General features: G+C 45.2%; 1 protein-coding gene across 5 annotated transcripts in view; it reads right to left on the bottom strand.

Moving 5' to 3' along the window:
• The window catches only part of LOC139575047 (diacylglycerol kinase zeta-like), a 124,724-nt gene that overhangs the window by 92,262 nt on the left and 12,398 nt on the right, over positions 1-20,064 (bottom strand). Inside the window, exon 1 of one of the 5 annotated variants that reach the window (XM_071400000.1) lies at positions 13,699-13,898. The exons of 2 other annotated variants lie outside the window; for them this stretch is intronic. In XM_071400000.1, coding sequence (XP_071256101.1) covers positions 13,699-13,760 — 62 coding nt within the window. In that variant the 5' untranslated portion in view covers positions 13,761-13,898. Of the gene's footprint in view, positions 1-8,146; positions 9,113-13,698; positions 13,899-20,064 lie in introns of those variants that run through there. 2 more of the 5 variants (XM_071399997.1, XM_071399999.1) reach the window with 2 other exon arrangements.

The following is a 20,064-nucleotide window of genomic DNA, read 5'->3' as shown; positions in this document are numbered from 1 at the left end:
GTCAACACAGCAGTTTTGAAGGCATTAACTGTCATACACTAGCACTAGAAAACTTGCTAGCGGAGCTACAGCAGAGATTTGAAAAGACTTTCTGGAGTCAATAATTATTGCCAAGAAGGCTTTATATCTGTCAAAGAATTGAAATATGAAGCTCGTGCTGAACTTAAGATACTGGTTATTTGGGCTTCTCCCAAAGTCGTAAAACTATCACTATACTGGCTTCTAAACAGGGTCGGTTGTTTTGAAACGTACGGAAGAAGGCAGATGGAGACTCAGCTTGGCTAAGGTAAGACGGGCTTGAGTAGAGAGAGAGGAAATAAGGAGGAGGGCCGCAGTCACGGAGAGAGACGTCTGTGACCCCGTCCCTCAGAGAGAGCAGATGCAAGTCTGGCAGATGGGCTGAGACCCTTCGCATATGTTAGGAGGACACCGCTCCTAGCGTTCCCGGTCTCATCTTTGGCAGCTAAAAAAAAACAAAAAAAATCAGCTTCTGCTCCTCTTTCCTTTTCTAGTTGTATCTCGGGACACAGTGATGCTCTCCTGTCACCACCCTCTGTATGTGACCTCATTTTCTTGTATAGAGTTACTACTAGTTGCACAATGAGGTTTGGTACGGAAAGTATTTTGGTTCAAGACAGTCAAGTGTTGTACAAGTACAGCACAAGTGTTTTGAGGCCTTTGGTCAATAAAGAGACACTCAGATCATCCTGATCTTGCTTTTAAAAATGTTGAGACTCCTCATTGACCTCAACGCCCTCAAACTCTCTGGAGTCTTATGGACGGTTGGCCTCCTGATTGGGATCACAGATCACTCCATTTAAATCAGTAGCTAATTAAAACAAGAGCTCACACTGTATATAGGCCACCATATGTTGTACTGTTGGGCACCATCAAGGGCCATGTGTCTGGAACAATCCCAGAAATAAACATTATGGTTGAAATTTTAAAATGGTTTTATAAATTGCTTCAAATGCATTTGTATGGGGCTGTAAATCCGTTATTTGCAGGTAAAAAGATAACTTTTAGCAAAAAATAAAAAATAGCAGTAGGCACCAGCCTGACAGCCTTGTGCCAATCTCAACAGAGCAAAGGGAGCAGTAAGTGACTGACTCCGTGAACTGATCTCTGGGTCGACCGCAGGCAGATCACGTTCCCTGCGGCCACTGAAAACCATCAAAACAAAAATCAGCCACAACGTCAATGGTGGCTCAGACGCTCAGCCTCCTACAATGCCTCTTTCTTGGAGAGTGATGAATGCACTATTTTGACCATACAGACATATGAAAACACAATGATTATTGATTCAATAATACAGTGCATTCCGAAAGTATTCAGACCCCTTCCATTTTTCCACATTTTGTTACATTACAGCCTTTAAAAAAGAAAGAAATTAAATTTAAAAAAATCCTCATCAATCGACACACAATACCCATAATGACAAAGCGAAAACGTGTTTTTATATATTTTTTGCTAATTTATTACAAATAAAAACAGAAATTTCTTATTTACATAAGTATTCAGACCCTTTGCTTTGAGACTCGAAATTGAGCTCAGGTGCATCCTGTTTCCATTGATCATCCTTGAGATGTTTCAACAACTTGATTGGAGTCCAACTGTGTTAAATTCAATTGGTTGCACATGATTTGGAAAGGCACACACCTGTCTATGTAAAGGTCCCACAGTAGACAGCGGACGTCAGAGAAAAAACCAAGCAATGAGGTCAAAGGAATTGTCCGAAGAGCTCCGCCACAGAATTGTGTCAAGGCACAGATCTGGGGAAGGGTACCAACACATTTCTGCAGCATTGAAGGTCGCCAAGAACACAGTGGCCTCCATCATTCTTAAATGGAAGAAATTTGGAACCACCAAGACTCTTCCTAGAGCTGGCCGCCCAGCCAAACTGAGCAATCGGGGGAGAGGGGCCTTGGTTAGGGAGGTGACCAAGACCCCGATGGTCACTCTGACAGACCTCCAGAGGGCCTCTGTGAAGATGGGAGAACCTTGCAGAAGGACAACCATATCTGCAGCACTCCACCAATCAGACATTACGGGGTATTGCGTGTAGATTGACGAGGGGAAAAAAACAAAAAAATGTGGGAAAAAGGGGTTTGAATACTTTCTGAATGCACTGTCCATATACGGTTATCCCTGGTGTTCCAACTGACAAGAAAACCCCCTGAAACAGGCAGAGTAATATAGACTCTCCGTGTGTTGTGGTGTCGCTCCCCTGTGAGCAGGCTCTGGCTCTGGTCCAGTGTCTCTTCGGGTTCCAGGGAAATGGATGTTGAGGCACTGATGGACCCTTAAAGCCTGTTTACCTATAGATTCTGGGTCAACACACCTTGAGATTGATTTTCTCTGCTAGAGGTGTCAGGCAATCAGTGACATTCTCGATTAATTTGTTATAGCCAAAGGCTAAGGGAAAGTATTAGACAGATCTTTGCTTATCCAATGTGGATGGTGGATGAATGAAAATTAGGTAACAATTTCTACAAGGCAAGTGTTTTATAATAAAAAAACATCCCATCAGGCCATCAAAGCTAACCATTCTCATAGCTAATAGTGACGTGGGGGAGGGGGAAATCGATAGTTACATATCGCAATATTATTTTGGGACGATATTACACTGAACAAAAATATAAATGCAACACGCAATAATTTCAAAGATTTTACTGAGTTACAGTTCATAAAAGGAAATCAGTCATTTGAAATGAATTCATTAGGATCTAATCTATGGATTTCACGGCTGGGAATACAGATATGCATCTGTTGGTCACAGATACCTTAAAAAAAAGGTAGGGGTGTGGATCAAAAACCAGTCAGTATCTGGTGTGACCACATTTGCCTCATGCAGTGCGACACATCTCCTTCGCATAGAGTTGATCAGGCTGTTGATTGTGGCCTGTGGAATGTTGTCCCACTCCTCTTCAATGGCTGTGCGAAGTTGCTGGATATAGGCGGGAACTGGAACACGCTGTTGTACACGTCGATCCAGATCATCCTAAACATGCTCAAAGGGTGACACGTCTGGTGAGTATTCAGGCCATGGAATAACGGACATTTTCAGCTTCTAGGAATTGTGTAGAGATCCTTGCGACATGGGGCCGTACATTATCATGCTGAAACATGAGGTGATGGCGGCGGATGAATGGCACAACCATGGGCCTCGGGATCTCATGTTGTCTTTGTGCATTCAAACTGCAATCGATAAAATGCAATTGTGTTTATTGTTTGTAGCTATTGCCTGCCCCCATGTGCAGCGGACTAAGGCACTGCATCTCAGTGCATGAGGCGTCACTACAGTCCCTGGTTCGAATCCAGGCTGTATCACATCTGGCCGTGATTGGGAGTCCCATAGGGCGGTGCCCAATTGGCCCAGCGTCGTCCGGGTTTGGCCGGTGTAGGCCGCCATTGAAAATAAGCATTTGTTCTTAACTGACTTCCCAAGTTAAATAAAAGGTGAAATAAAAAAATAACATAACTCCACCACCACCACGGGGCATTCTGTTCACAACATTGGCATCAGCAAACTCCTCGCCCACACGACACCATACATGCTGTCTGCCAGCCACCGGGTACAAACCGGGATTCATCCATGAAGAGCACACTTCACCAGCGTGCCAGTGGCCATCAAAGGTGTGCCATTGCCCACTGAAGTGGGTTACGACGCCGAATTGCATTCAGGTCAAGACCTTGGTGAGGACGACGAGCACGCAGATGAGCTTCCCTGAGACGGTTTCTGACAGTTTGTGCAGATATTCTTCAATTGTGGGAACCCACAGTTTCATCAGCTGTCCGGGTGGCTGGTCTCAGACGATCCCGCAGGCGGAGAAGCCGGTTGTGGATGTTCTGGGTTGTTACACTTGGTCTTCGGTTGTGAGGCCGGTTGGAAGTGCTGCCAAATTCTCTAAAATGACGTTGGAGGCGCATATGGTAGAGAAATGTACATTTAATTCTCTGCCAACACCTCTCGTGGAGATCCCTTTAGTCAGCATGCCAATTGCACGCTCCCCTGTGGCATTGTGTTGTGTGACCAAACTACACATTTTAGAGTGGCCTTTTATTGTCCACAAGATGTAATGATCACGCTGTTTAATCAGCGTCTTGATATGCCACACTTGTCAAGTGGATGGATTATCTTGGCAAAGTAGAAATGCTCAATAACAGGGATGTAAACAAATGTGTGAACCAAATTAGAGAGAAATAAGCTTTTTATGCATATGGAACATTTCTGGGATCTTTTATTTCAGCTCATGAACACTTTACATATTGCGTTTATATTTTTGTTCAATGTATATCGATATCTGACTCCATGTATAAAATTTGTTTTACTTTTATTTCCATGACCGATCAAAACGTATCATGCTCTCTCGTCCCTCTGCAGCAGACATATAGCGATCAATATGTTTGTAACATTAAATCGCAATAAAATTGCCGTATCCAATCGCAATACATATAGAATCGTGAGAGTCACAATACATATATCGGCACCGAAGTATCGTGAGAATATCATATCGTGAGGTCCCTGGCGATTCCCAGCCCTAATAGCTACTCATTCTAAACATAACGTATAACTAGACGGACCCTCTAAGACCATGCTTAAGGACTCCTCCAGTGTAATTGGATGAAGTCAATCTCTCTATTGCGTAACCCACCGACACACACATTCACAATGAGCGTTGTCCTCACAGCACGTGTCTCGATACGACACCTGACAACAGGGTCGGGAACTACATTCCCGTCCGCAGTTGAAGGAGGAAGACGGGGTAAAACCTAATAAGCCCTTACGACCTGACAGCAATCAATTACTCCGATTTCAAAATGGCCTGCTTAACACATTCCTCACGCGTGACGGCTGCGAAGCTCTCCAGAGACCATTCCGCTACGCCTGAAGTCCATCGAAGCCCGTCTCCACCCTACGCGGTAACATCAGCGGTGTTAATGAGCTACTTGAAGTGTGTTCCTTGTCAGAGGATTAAAAAAAAAAAAAAAGAAGATAAATGGATGCATGTTTAGAATGCCCAGACAACATGCAACTCAAATAGCGAGCAAGAGCAAGTTAGACACATGTGACTGTGCCCCCAACAGAGTTAACGCGTCTCTATTCGTGGATCGGATTAGATCATTATTTTATCTATTGTGAATCCCATGAAAGCATATCACAGGACCATTTTGCCTCAATGATTGCTAGACTTTTCTGTCTATTTCCCACCAGGCTAAGACAGAGTATGTCAGCTTTGTAAGAAGACTGAACTGGAGATCATGTGGGCTACAGTTAGTCTTTTAGAAAATCCTTCTCAATTTCTCTTTTCCTTCATTCCCTATTCCCACATCCTTATGACTTGGAAATCCACGTCGACAAAATGTCAGTACTGTTCAACAAAGGGAAGAAGTGTGTTCCCACTCTGTTCTCACTCGGCTGCTTCCACAAACCATATGGACACTGTCCTATAACACATCATCAGTGACTCCTTATCAGAGGCCTGAAGCGGAACTAAAATAGCCTCCTTATAACATTTTCTTCCATTCTTAATGTCTTTTGGTCTCTTCTCCTCCTCTCTCTCTCCTTTCCATGATCCTTCCATCTGAGCGTCGGGGCCTCTCTCTAGCAAAGCGGCAAACCGTCTGTTGGGAATTGTAAAGGGTGAAAGGTTGTTAAAGGTCCTGACTTGTGACCCGTAGTAGGCCCTAACCCAGGCAGCCAGGATCTGACACATAACACAAACCTATAGCGGTCCACACAAATGGTCCCAAATGAATGAATTACCTCAGGTCAGTTCGATTACAGTAGACACATGAGCTACTGATGTTGCACTTCCTGTTGCTTCAGAAAGGACAAATAAATAATTGTGTTTTTGACACCATAGCACCTTGTTAGAAATCAATGGGCCTTAGTGTCCAATTCCAATTGTCGACGTCAAGGAGAGATTTCTCCTTGTGAGGAGGGGGAGAATGGGGGCTAAGAGGCTAAGAGGTCTGATCCAGGTAGCCCCCACCAGCTCTAGCTCATTAAAATTCCACTGAGTTAAAGAGGCGGGAGACCCCCGACAAATGCTCTCCGTTTTGCGCCATCACAGCCGACAGGCAGCATGTGTTTACTCAGGGCCACAGAGATAAACACACTTAAACAACAGGAAAGCAAACAAACACAGCCCGAGAGAGAGAGAGAGAGAAACACAAAACGAGAACTAAAATGGAATTCCTACTCATTGTTGCGCTCAGCAATGGTATCTCGCAAAGGTAGAGCACAAGAAAATGTTTTACAGCACTCTGATCAGGACGAAGGTCATTAGTGGTCAGAACATTGCTTTGCACGCTGCAAGCAAAGACGAGTACGACTGAATATGTCCATATTTGGTTATATCAACGCACTGAACTGGGCTCTTAAATTGAGTCTTGCATTTGATTACCTCAATTAACTAGGATAGTATGTAATCGCTCATTAGCTAATGTACCATAACGTCGGGAGTACTGCAGGTGCTCTCAGCAGCGGGGAGGCATGTCATGTGTCTCGTTTTAATGACATCACTGCCAGGCACATCTTGTGTCAGTGCTGACTTCACTTCCGGCACGGATCTGCAATCCGTCAGGACAGCCCGGCTGACATGACTGTTATCTCAGCCCTCAAACCCTATCTCTACACAAAGGCTCATCTTAGATTAGCATCCACCAGCAACGCATCATCAAGGACTCCTCTGTTCATTCGCAAACAAACAGTGATACAGTATCACGCTGTTCCCTTCTTGTTGTTTCTCATTTTTTCATTTGCATCAAAGAAAATATTGTGTGAACTAAGTATGAGCGCTAAGATGAACTCAGCGGTGACTCAGTTAGCGAGGATGGTGCTGTGGTAAGTGCCATTGTGACTGATTGATCTGAGTCACATCTCCCTCTGTAATCACCAGCCAACAGTCTGTGGACCTAGGTCTCAGCGGAACAACGAACACATCTAAACTCCATCACACGGGCCTCGGCGCCCTGGCTCAGATTAGCCCAAACTTCATCTCTGGAAATCCTTCATCTTTTCATCTTGCGTTTTGTGCTTTGAAAAGCTTTCAGGGAAGGCAGGAGGGAAACAGAGCAGCTAATTAGGTTTAAAAATAACCTCTCGGGGAGAGAGACATGTAACGTTCTTGTCCTGTTCTGCTCGGAGGGTGCAAGGCCTCGAAGTCTCACTGGCCCTGGCAACCTGTGGGTTAAAAGATGAAAAGAGAATTGCCAGGCTTGCTCTATCTCCGCGCTATTAGGGAAAGAGAGTACGACTCTTCTGTTCCGCTGTTCTGTCGAATTCGACAGAACAGCGGACAGCATACCGGAGCTAGATGTGCATGACAGAGTAGGGCGAATTCTGGGATTTGACGTTGGCGTTGTCTCTCGGTGTGTCATGACCATGGGGACACACTGAAACCACTGTGTGACCGTTATGTTGCTATGATGAGAATGAGTCTTACGCCCTCTCAGAGAGCAGAGGAGATGATCAGAGTTTCCTAATCAAGATTCGACTCTCCCTCTGGCCATGGAAACACTCGCTCACTCTTACTAAATCAATCCTTGACTGTTAATCTCTGCGGTCTTTACCTCCTACATGTCCTCACTCCTTCGAAGCTAGTTCGGGCAAAGTGCATCCCATGCTGTAGCCTACCCAGGTAGTGTTTCGCCGACTAGCAATAGTGCATATTGAAACACGAGTGCTTCATTTGTACCATGGTGTTACGTTGCAACACTCAGCGACAGGGTATGCAAGGGTTGGAAACAACAAACTAGTCTTTGATTCGTGTGTGGACCGTACATCAAGGTCAGACCAAAAGCAGACCAGGCTGTACTGTATAGACAGAGGCTCTGTTCTAAAGACATAGATCAATCCCCCATACAGTAACCACTACATACATAACATACATACATACATACATACATACATAACATACATAACATACATACATGAGGAACGCAGATACCAGTACTACAGCTGCCTGAGAGGGACAACTGCATGGAAACTAACCCGCTCACACACAGCCCAGTCATTATTGGCATGTGCTGGAAACTCACACCTGTTGGTGCTGCTACTAAATAAGCATCCAGGTATCAAAATCGGCCAGCGAACATTTACAGGCTCCACAGCATTGTGAGACGTTGGTCTGTGTCTTACCTCCTGCCGAAAAGTTTGAGGCCAGTGAAGGGTTTGCTTTGCCTTCGGCCCGTGTCCGGGTGCTCCCCGTCAGGTAAGAGGGCGGACGGCAGGTGTGAGTTGGAAGAGGAGGCGGAGGTGGTCGTGACGGCATTCTGTCCGTCCCACACGGAGCCCGGGTTTGAGTCGGACCCATTCAGGCCAGGCCCTGCGCCCTGGTCACACTGTTGCTCCATGGTAGTCTCTCCGTCAGCCACTAACGCAGGTCCACTCCAGAGTAGGGACTCAAAGTGCTCCAGGAGTCACAAAGTCCTCATGGCTGTAGCCGCAGCAAAAATGGCAACAACAGTAATTCTCACGAGTAAATACCCATGTGAAAGAGTACACAGTCTACCGGAGCTCTACCGGGCTTACCTCAGTCGCTCCCACCTTCCTTAGACCAAACAAGATAACAGAGAAGTCAGAGAGAGACGCTCAGGCTCCCAGGTCCTGATTAGCCTCCATGTGGAGTAAGCGTCCCATTCTGCCGGAGGGAGAGGTAATCCTTTGAGCTATGTCCTGTATTATTCTTTTTTTCTCTCCCCTTCTCTTTCCCTCAAGTTCCAACAGCACACTTCCACCAGCACACGTCCTGCTGCAGATTTCAATCCCGGAGTCCTTGATCCATTGGCTTGAAGCAGAGGTTGTTTCTTAAGATTTGTGGTTTCCTTCATTCCTTTTTTCCTCCCCTCTCCTCTGCTCCTTCTCTCACTTCACATCCCCCCTCCTTTGAGAACCTCTGTCTCCCGTTTCCCTGATCCTCCGCTGTCCGTACTGCTCTCCCTGCTGCTCACGCTCAATTATGCACTCACACAGCTCCCTCTCTCAGGACTGCAACAGTCCAGGAAGTGTCAAATCCAGAAGAGGCACTCATAGGACCCCAAGATTAGGTGCCTATTCAGCTGCCTGCTTGTTTTTCCTGTCTTTCAGTGTGTAGCTTCTACTCTCCACTCACTGCTCTCTCTCTCTCTCTCTCTCTCTCTCCCCCCCGGTGGTTCATTAGAAATACATGAGACAAGGAGAAGGAGGGTGCGAAGAAGCAGAGCCCAGAACACTCCACCATAAGCCCTGTGTGGTGTGGGAGTACGACAAACTCCCTGTGCCTGCTTGACTAGTCAGTGTGGAAGTGTGAGTATTGTGCGAGACACTTCCCACTGACACAGCCAGTCTCCTTGATCTCGCTCAGTCGCCAAGTTGCTCCGCCTCACTCACGAAAATATCAGAGACAGACAGATGTGGAGAGAATCTAGATGGACGGGGCGTGTGTGTGTGTGTGTGTGTGTGTGTGTGATGTCTATGTTCCATTTGTTGATCCAGTCGATTGCTCATTGCTTATACTCTGTGTGGATAAGAGTTTCCAGCTTTGGCACCAAGCTCTGCAGCATGTTCAGTTGCCAGCCTACTCAAACATTACATAAAAGACGGATAGAAAGCCCACGCCATCCACTCGGTATGGCTTAAAAAACGCACACTATAGAGTGCAATGCGGAAACACTGCTGTTCCTTCATCCAGGCCCCCGAGTCAGCTGATAATGGTTATAGCACAAACTTCACTCTGTCTAATTAGAAAATGTCAACTGTGGCGTCTATGAAGTAACAGCCTCAGCTGGGGAGTCCCCCCCCCCCCCCGCCACATTTATTTTCTTATCTTTATCTCATCTGTGGTCAAAAAGTAACACAGACTCTCTCTCTCACACACAAATAGTGATTTCCCGCCTCTATTACATGAGCACCAGATTGAGATAGCCAGAGGAAAGTGTCCACCCACCATCATGTATGGATATGAGTCACCAAAATGATCAGGCAAAGGAGACCCTGGACTGACGCCATCAGAGGATCCCTGCAACAGGCTCCTCTGTGTCTGCTGGGCAGAAAATAGGATTTATTTGTCCTCAAATGGGAATATCTTTCAAATAAACCATGTAAAAATAGGGTTTTCATCAGACTCGCCATCTCTAGAAGGTGTACGTGCGGCTTCATACTTGGGGATCAAATCCACACCAAATGCCACGTCACAAACCAGTTAGCTCCTCGTCCTGCTCCCCTTTCTAATCAAGCGAATCAATCACCAGGTTTTAGAGCACCCTCTGCATCAATAATGCATCATGCCACGGGGAGGAAGAGAGATGGGAGCGTCACACAGACAGGGCTGGATACAGGGCTCCAGTTAGGCCACCAGACGACCTATTAGTCACAAAACAACAGTGAGGAAAGACACAAGATTCCTACAAGATCCTCAAGCAACTACCACGTTACTAAGCCAGACATAGGCTACCAAGCAAGGCAACGGTTGATGTTACCACTGCACATATATTACTACATGTGGAAATGAGAGTTTTTGTGTCAATGTGAGTCACGCCATCGAGAGCTGGAGAAGAGGAACCTCAGCGATAAGCAGCAGGTCCAGGCTTAAGAGGCTCTGATCGTCCCCTCCCTGCTCTGCTGCCCCCCCAGCACTGGTCACACCAGGCACAGTCTCAGCCTAACGGACCACACTGCAGTTAACAGGATCAATTAGGAAGCGTTAGATCCAGGATATGGGGTTCTGGAGTGCCTTGCTATCTGGGGCCACGTCACGCCCCGATTGCATTATGGGGGTGGGCTGTTTCTGTGGCGAGACCTTTCATCCCCTGTGATTCAAACAGCAAGTGTCTTCTGTCCGCTTTGCAATCTCTTTGTAACAAACATCACCGTAGGTCAATATCACAGCAATATTTTATAGTTGGTCAATATTTTTATGACAGTGCATTCGGAAAGGATTCAGACCGCTTGATTTTTCCCCGTCGTTACATTCCAGCATTATTCTAAAATGGATTAAATGCATTTTTTCCTCAATCTACACACAATATCCCATAATGACAAAGCAAAAAAAAGTTTTAAAATGTTTGCCAATTTATTAAAAATTAAAACAGAAATATATTATTTATGTAAGTATTCAGACCCTTTGCTGTGAGACTCGAAATTGAGCTCAGGTGCATCCTGTTTCCACTGATCATCCTTGAGATGTTTCTATAACTTGGAGTCCACCCGCGGAAATTCAATTGATTGGACATGAAAACCTGCTCCGGAGCATCACTGGGAAAATCTTATCAAAGTACGAGACAGCAGTACTTTAGATTATAGAAGGATCTGTGATTGGGATCTCAGTAGATGTGGTTGGTTGGTCATTAGATTAGCTGACCAATGAGAGCATTAGTAATGCAGTGTTTTTATAGGCACTAAAAGGAGGCTAACTCCGTCATGGCTCGTTGGCCAAAGACTAGGGGGAAATTAATAGGATTTTTGTAGGGTTTTTGGATGAAACCCAGAAGGTCTGTGGTTAACACAGGCTTAAGACATATTACACATTTTGTTCTAGGAGATCATCTCCATCAGCTAACGTCAGATGTTTGTGAATTTTTAAGCATTTAAGTAATCAAAACAAGCACATAAAGCCTTCATAATTCATAAAAAGGTCCTGTTAACTGACGTCTCATAACCTCAGACCTTATTTTCGGTGTTCATCCCAAAACCCCATTCTTTCCCCCATAGGAATGAGGGGATTAGGACTACAAGCTGGCGAGATCTATTAGCGGTTGGGACTGGGAGAAGGGGCCAAACAGAGCTGCAATTCATGCAGAGGCTAGTATATCCCAGGGGGAGAGGGGGAGCATTGGAGGGGTAGTAGAGAGGTAGAGGTAGACTGGGACAGGACTCTACAGGTGAGGAGGAACAGCAGAATGTAGAGAAGCATGCAGATTATTGGGGAGCACCAGGACCTGTGGGGTTGAGGGAGAAGGCCTCATACTGAGCACTGAGCAGACAACCTTTACTGTGCAGATTGAATAAAATCCGTATTTCCCACTTGAAACAGTCATCAGGCCACCGCATGGCTACAACATTGTGGCCACACAGTAAATACAAGGGGTGCAGAGTCCACAGACAGCAAAGTGGCTGATCTGTCAACAAGTAAATAGATAAGCATGACGGGATTGGCAGGCCTCTATTTTAGGTCTACCTGAAAATTCCACATTCCTGGGCAGCTTAGGGCACTAGCAGCAGCATGGCCCCTCTAGCTGTCCTGTTGTCACTTTCTACTAACTTGACAGGAAGGAAGTGATGTCACCAGCGGGGGAGTTGTACTCACTTTACGACTGAACCGCGAACGGCAAGGTGCTTCCTGCTATTCTTCCATTCGCTTTTGTTTTGGTCCCATTTCTTTCCATCAGAGGGGTATACTACAAAGCAGGATCAATTAGCAAACTTGCCTAAATATTTGGAAATAACTTTTTATTTTTAAGAAATGGGCATGGTCTAATTGACTTAAACCAAAAATACATACCTAGGTTTAGCTTTTTTTTTGTAGTAGTAGTAGTTATTTCTGGCTGTTTATCGAAGTTAGTTGGCTAACTCATTGATCCTCCTTTTTAGTATACCCCTCAGCTGTGTTACATGTGGGAGAAGCATCCAAACAGCAACACACAGCATGGTTTCAACTGTCAAAAGTAGAGGACCCGCAACAGCTCAAAGAGAATAGGAACTTCTATTCCTTCCAAGAAAGGAATAGTCACAGACAGAGAAAGCTTCACACTATAGGCCCACTGTATAAAATAGTGAATTTCCTCTATATTGCCTCTAGTTAAGGTACACAATATTTGAGGCAGAAGGACATACAGTGAAAAGAACAGCAGTTATAACACGGATGATGGATGACTGCATGACTAAACAGAAACCCAGACAGTGAGACAGACGGATAAGCAGATGGAGATACGGTACAAAACAAGTAGAGGTTTAGGGCGCCACCCCATGGGGATGTGGTGCAACTGCGTTAATCCCCCCAGGGGTGAATCAATGACCCACACTCCTGTACTAAGTAAATATCATGTGGATACATTGTAAGATGAGTGAAAAGCCTTAAGACTAAATGGGGATAATATACCCCCCAAAAAGTGTGAATGTTACGATATACATCTTTTTTTTAATAGAGAATTGTGCATCCGATTTAAATGAGCAGAAAGTCAGATGTTGCACAAATGAGAACTATAAAATGCTAATTATTCCAGAACAAGACAAATATCCAGACCTTGACTATTGCCCGCTGTCATACAAGCAGCATCATCCTAAAACAGCACAACTTCAGCATCTCATGACATTTAGTCTTCACCCGGTTCATCCCAGTCAAATTCGCTGGCCAACGGACAACTTTCTAGAACGTTATACAGCTCTGTTCTATTTCATAAATGAATCCCATACTGGTCGATGGCCAAGATCTTTATAAGTGGACACGCCAAAACTAAATTTCTAAGTTCGACACAACACAGAAAATAAAAATGATCTCCAACACCCGTTCACAAGCCATCTTAGTGTTCAGCATCTATAACCCAAGTAAAGCTTTACGGAGTACACTCTTAGACATACTAAACTGAAAGTCCCATGGAACAAATCAAACCAAGAATATAGAGAAATGTTTCCATAGTCTAGGTTTCACACCACGTTCTAGCCATTAGTGGTTTGTGACCAACATACCAAGAGAAGTAAAGAGCACACACCACTACCTGTGAGTGGGGGCAAGCGGAGGGGTTGGAGGGACGTCCCACTTCCCCCGGTGACCCCACATATCCAGTCCTTTGTCCCCTCTCTGGCTTCCTTTGTGGTGGCTCACTAAAGAGCAGTCTTCCTTGTCCTGTCTAGCATTCCTGTGTCAGCCTGTCAGTCCCATAACACAAACCTGGCAACGAGTTACAGAGCTCCAGTCCAACTGACAACTGTGCTGATGTCGGTCGGTCTCTCAGGACTATCTTATTTCTCTCCCCCCCCCCCATCCACTTCTGCCCACTTCCTGTTTCATGACTTCCTCATGGCTTGTGACATAAACCAGTGAGTGTGAGAGATTGAGAAAGAAAGAAAGAAAGAAAAAGAAAGAAAGAAAGAAAGAAAGAAAGAAAAAGAGAAAGAACGAGAGAGAGAGAAAGTGAGAGAGAGAGGGAAAGAAAGAAAGAGAAAGCTAAAAACAGGCTAAAAAAAATGTTTAAAGGCTATTTTTAGACAGCTGGAGGAGATTCCCCCTAACCCCAATGTTCATCTTTGATAGTTGATGGGGAGGGCAATGAGAAACATTATACAGCATGTAGCAATAAAAAGTAAGGCCTTGAATCCTACAGTACCTGTCATATCTACAGAGTTACAGTATGCCTAGACTATTGACCTCAGTGTTGTTCACGGATTGGACAGTATCGTAATTGTAAAAGCTAACGGGCAGACAAGTTCAGTTGAATTTCACTTATTGCTTGGCACACGGATTACAACAATAAACAGTTGGAAGTGAGAGGACGGAGGGGAGAGATATCTCTGTCTCCCAGCCTCCTTGATTTAGCTTGCATTCCTGGCTGATAGTGTAGCGCTGTGTGAGCAGAAAGACAAGGAGCAGAGCAGACCGGGCCTGCTGCACAACCTTACATGTGAAAAGGGATTGCTGTAAAAGACAGCGTGAATAAGAGTATGCGAGGGCGAGATGGACAGAGACAGACAAACAGAAAAGCCAGAAACAGAAAGGAGGACGTGTGAGTGACAGATACAGACAGAGAGGACATGCAGAATATAGAAAGAGAAAAAAAGCTAAGACTGACATCTGTCATGGTGACCATCTGGTCTCTTATCACTTCAGTCTGAAATCAGAGTTAAGGCATCAGGCTGTCCCTGTCCCTTATCATATAGATCAGGCCTGAGCCAAATACGCCCACCAGACTAGATCCGTCCCGGGCAGCAGGTTAACAGTAGCCCGCGGTGGACATTTGAAATATATTTGTTTTATGTAGTCAGGTGAATGCCACTTAGGTCATCGATCCGTGGTTATGCATCCAATGTCCGCTAAAGCGGTTGAGACAAAAAGAGTAGTTTGCCTCTAGGTTTTGAGCGATTGGGGGTATAGCTACACTAAACAAAAATGTAATAACGTTACATGCAACAATTTCAAAGATTTTACCGAGTTACAGTTTATATAAGGAAATCAATAAATTGAAATGAATTCATTAGGCCCTAATCTATGGATTTCACATGACTGGGAATACAGATATGCATCTGTTGGTCACAGATACCTTAAAAAAAGTTAGGGGCGTGGATCAGAAAACAAATCAGTATCTGGTGTGACCACAATTTACCTCATGCAGCGCAACATCTCCTTCGTATAGAGTTGATCAGGCTGTTGATTGTGGTCTGTGGAATGTTGTCCCACTCCTCTTCAATGGCTGTGCGAAGTTGCTGGATAATGGCGGGAACTGGAACGCTGTCATACACGTCGATCCAGAGTATATCCCAACATGGTCAATGGGTGATATGTCTGGTGAGTATGCAGGCCAAGCAATAACTGGGACTTTTTCAGCTTACAGGAATTGTGTACAGATCCTTGCGACATGGGGCCGTGTATTATCGTGCTGAAACATGAGGTGATGGCAGCGCTGGAATATCATGACAATGGGCCTCAGGATCTCATCACGGTATCCCTGTCCATTTAAATTGCCATCGATAAAATGCAATTGTGTTCGTTGTCCGTAGCTTATGCCTGCCCATACAATAACCCCACTGCCACCATGCGGCACTCTGTTCACAACGTTGACATCAGCAAACCACTCCCCACACGACGCCATACACGCTGTCTGCCATCTGCCCGGTACAATTGAAACCGGGATTCAGCCGTGAAGAACACCCTTCTTTAGCGTGCCAGTGGCCATCGAAGGTGAGATTTTGCCCACTGAAGAAGTTAGTTACGACGCTGAACTGCAGTCAGGTCAAGATCCTGGTGAGGACAACGAGCACACAGAGGAGCTTCCCGGAGACGGTTTCTGACAGTTCATCAGCTGTCCGGGTGGCTGGTCTCAGACGATCCCGCAGGTGAAGAAGCCGAATGTGGAGGTCCTGGGATGGCATGGTTACACTTGGTCTGTGGTTGTGAGGCTAGTTGAGAGGCTAGTTGGACATACTGCCAAATTCTGTAAAACGACATTGGTAGAGAAATGAACATTAAATTCTCTGACAACAGCTCTGGTGTATATTCCTACCGTCAGCATGCCAATTACACACTCCCTCAAAACATCTGTGGCATTGTAGAGTGGCCTTTTATTGTCCCCAGCACAAGGTGCACCTGTGTACTGATCATGCCGTTTAATCAGCTTCTTGATATGCCACACCTGTCAGGTGGATCTTGGCAAAGTAGGAATGCTCACCAACAGGGATGTAAACAAAATGTGTGCAATTTTAGAGAAATAAGCTTTTTGTGCGTATGGAACATTTCTGGGGTGTTATATTTCAGCTCATTAAATATTGGATCAACACTTCACATGTTGCGTTTATATATTTTTGTTCAGTGTATATTATAGATGGTCTGTCACATACTATTGTCAGCATGAAACACAGTAGCTCTTCGTAACGTGTAGTTGTCCATGGCATAGCAACTGACATAATCCCTTATTCTCGGAGCTTTCTACCATCAGACGTTACCATCAGAAAAATTTCATGGGGATGTGTTACGAAAGACCTTATGCTACTTCAACTGAAGTGTCAGAGCTGTTTAAGTGTGTGAAGCTCAGGGCTGCAGGATATTTATATGCCGGCTTCTTGAGAAACGCTGACTGAATTTTATAGGGGGTTAAAGTGAGGAACCATGAGATAGGTTAGCAGTCACATAGACCACAGAGAGTTAGCTGCATTGAGCCAAGTGCCACTCAGACCCCTGCTGCGAAAAGAAATACCAGTCTGAACTCTCTGACTCCCTCTCTGACTGTACGGTGCTGTGCATTCAAGCCCTACTGCCAGAGGGGTTTAGAAATGGATCGATTATTTGTTGTTGAGTCACTGACCTTAGAGTCACGTCAGGCTCTCGGTCTGTGAACTGACATTCTGCCATGTGCCCCTTTTAGCAGTTTATCAAACCTTTCGAGACGAGACACAGTGTTCTGTTTTAGTTGAGTGGCTGTATGGTTCTGCTTTTAGTACAGTACAGAGCTAACTTCTCTTTGGGTTGATGCGGCAGTGCGTGGGAGGCAAAGTTCAAACTCACACCGCCACCAGGCTGATTTTAACACCAGCAAGGAATGCAGACATGTACATGGTGGTAGATATCACGTGTAATGAATCCCTTTGATGAAATGTATTACGGGTGAAAGAAAATCCACCAACATTGCGAAATTACTGAATTAATACATGCAGCACACACACACACACACACACACATGTAGATGATCAAAGATGAGAGTAGATGGCGTGGGAAGGTGGAGTGATGCCTGTCCTGCAGGATGGCTCTCCATTCTGTTTCTCTGTACAGTCTCTTTGGTTAGCTAGACATGATACACGCGCGTTTTGGCCTAGACTTTCATCTCTATTTGGCCAATTTCAGCCGACCAAAGGGTTCTGCTCTCAGTCTCTTATGTTCTCCTGATGAAAGAGAATCACTCTCCCTCCCTTTTCTACCCCACTCCATGTCTACCTGTCCCTCCCTGTCCCTCTCTCTCATTATTGGCCCTGTGCATTTATACACAGACTCATTTAGTCTGAAAAAAAATTAAAATCTACTAATTTTAAATGCACAGTGCATGTCTGGTTTAAAAGCACAGTTGACCATTGTCACTCAACAAATTAACACTTCAGGGCCACTTCAGTATATTTCATGTCTTTCAAACTATATCCACTAGAGGGGATTGTAATATCCTCTCCACCCATGGGCAAACAAGCTTCGGCAATGACAACGACCATAGGTGCTGGCAAGAAAGCCCAAACAGAACTGGGACCACGCTAAGATGTGACAAGGTGTGTGTGTGGGGGGGGGGTCACCAATTTCATGATAGGATAAGACCCTACATGTGTCATCTCGTTTCCGAGAGGATCTTGAATAAAAATGTCCCATATTTTGCTGAATACGAAGGGCCATGCTGCCAATCAATGTTCCATATTAGAACACTCCGAGCTCTCTTGTACTATTCCAATCCAATCAGCAAGAACTAAACTACACTCTGCCATACCCGAATCTTTCAATAGGCCTAGCTCATTACATTCCAGTTGCAGCCAAGTTACCATGACCTGCTGAAGCAGAACAAGCAGCAGACTGGATCAGCCACCTAGTGAGCAGAACAAATCTGATAATCAGACCCATCACCAAAAGGCCCGGCAATTTCCAACATAGTTCATGGAAGAAAATAACACATGGCCCTAAAACATGGCTGTGTGTAGCCTCCATCATTTTCGTCTAACACACCTCTCCTATTAGAAAGTGTCTCTTTCTGTCACCTTTGAAGGCCATTGACGAAAGCTGAAGCGTCAAGCTTTTAATAGTTGCTTCGATTTTTTTTAAAGTGTGTTTTTAAATGGTGAGCGAACGCTGCACCTTTTCAATGATCTTCCTGTCAAACCCTCATCTCCATGGTCACGAATAAACCAATCCACTTTGTCTGAGGCAGACTTCCGTCTCTCAGATTGGCAATTGTTTTTACCTGTCAGCCAGACTCGGTCTCATCAGGCGTCTCGGCGTCCTGGGGCGCTGCAAGCTGGGTCCTGATCGAAAGCCAGCGATCTGACCCAGCGGCACATTAACCTCCCACTGAGTCCAACACTTACTGTTATGTGACAACTTCTTCAGTGGCAGAGAGGACCAGAGAGACACAACACCTTACTGAACACCACCAGGTGCAAGTCTTCAATAAAGTGGTACATTACAAGTGGTGGGTAAGTATACTGTACGGCAGCTGAAACAACATTACGCAGAATAAGTAACTGGGTGGGATGTGTAATGCATGAGGCGAGACCGCACTTTGGAGGGTGAAACTATAGCAGTAGAGAAATCTGCCGAGTCGGAGTAATACGGCGGAATATCCCTGAGACTTTCTAATGAGGAGCTGAACCACAGCTGCTTCCTACCTGGGCACATTACGTCAACGCTTCACATAGAAAGGACATTTTTCCTAGAACAACCCAGAGCTTCCTAGTCCTGCAGAAAAACACTATAAAGAGAACTTCTAAAAAACAGATGGATTCATAATTTATTGATGCCCTTGTGGAGGAGGGGATACGAGACGATGACCGATTTCTGTTTGAAGAGTGAAACGGTCTCAAAATTAAGTCAACGCTTCATGTTCCACGTCTTTTATGTTTCCTAAACCAGCCAAACCTACAGAGCTAGTATTCTATAAAGCTTGGAGGTTGTAGATCTGGATATGCAGCTACATCGATTAAGACTTGTACAAACTGTCTACTGCGAATGCAATGTCCTAAACACAGTCGATAACACCCGAAGACGGCGCTTCAGTGCAGTTACAGCAGCCGCCTGTGATTCATCTGCCATTAGAACAGAACTGAGATGGATGCCCAGAAAAATCGGGTTCATTGGTAGAAAAACAAGGTACACTTGCTAGGACAACGCTTCATGTACTTCACTGTAGTCTAATCCTGAGAGCAGAGAGAGAGATACTACGGCTGTTTCACTAAAGTCAGTTGTTCTGTGATTATTTCTCCGTAGTGTACTCACTGTGCCGACAATACAAAAACATCCCCTCAAGGTAAACCTGGACCTCTGCCAAGAATGGGTGTTCCGTGTGAGGGGCACGCTTCAGCAGCTAGGCCTTTTCTCCCTCTCCACTCACCTATCCAAATGAGAGTTGTGCCGTCGAAACTGAAGCCCACTCAGCAGTGGGGTTTGAGAGTGTGCCCACGCTCTCTCTATCATCATCCCTTCTGGTTTCATTTCAGGCAGCACGGGATAGGGTGGTCATACAGTAGAACTGACATGTTCTTATACACAGTAGACCAGCAGGTATCTTTAGGACAGGTGCATGAGACCATTAGGTGTGATATTAAAGTTTCCCCAAATGCTAGGGCGGTCTGACACGACAGGTACATCTCTATTGTAAGAAACCTGGAAGAATGACTGATCGATCTGC

Source organism: Salvelinus alpinus, chromosome 5 (assembly GCF_045679555.1).
Source record: "Salvelinus alpinus chromosome 5, SLU_Salpinus.1, whole genome shotgun sequence".
Lineage (NCBI taxonomy): Eukaryota > Metazoa > Chordata > Actinopteri > Salmoniformes > Salmonidae > Salvelinus > Salvelinus alpinus.
Note: the sequence above shows the minus strand (reverse complement) of the source record. Positions and strands in the feature narration are given on the sequence as shown.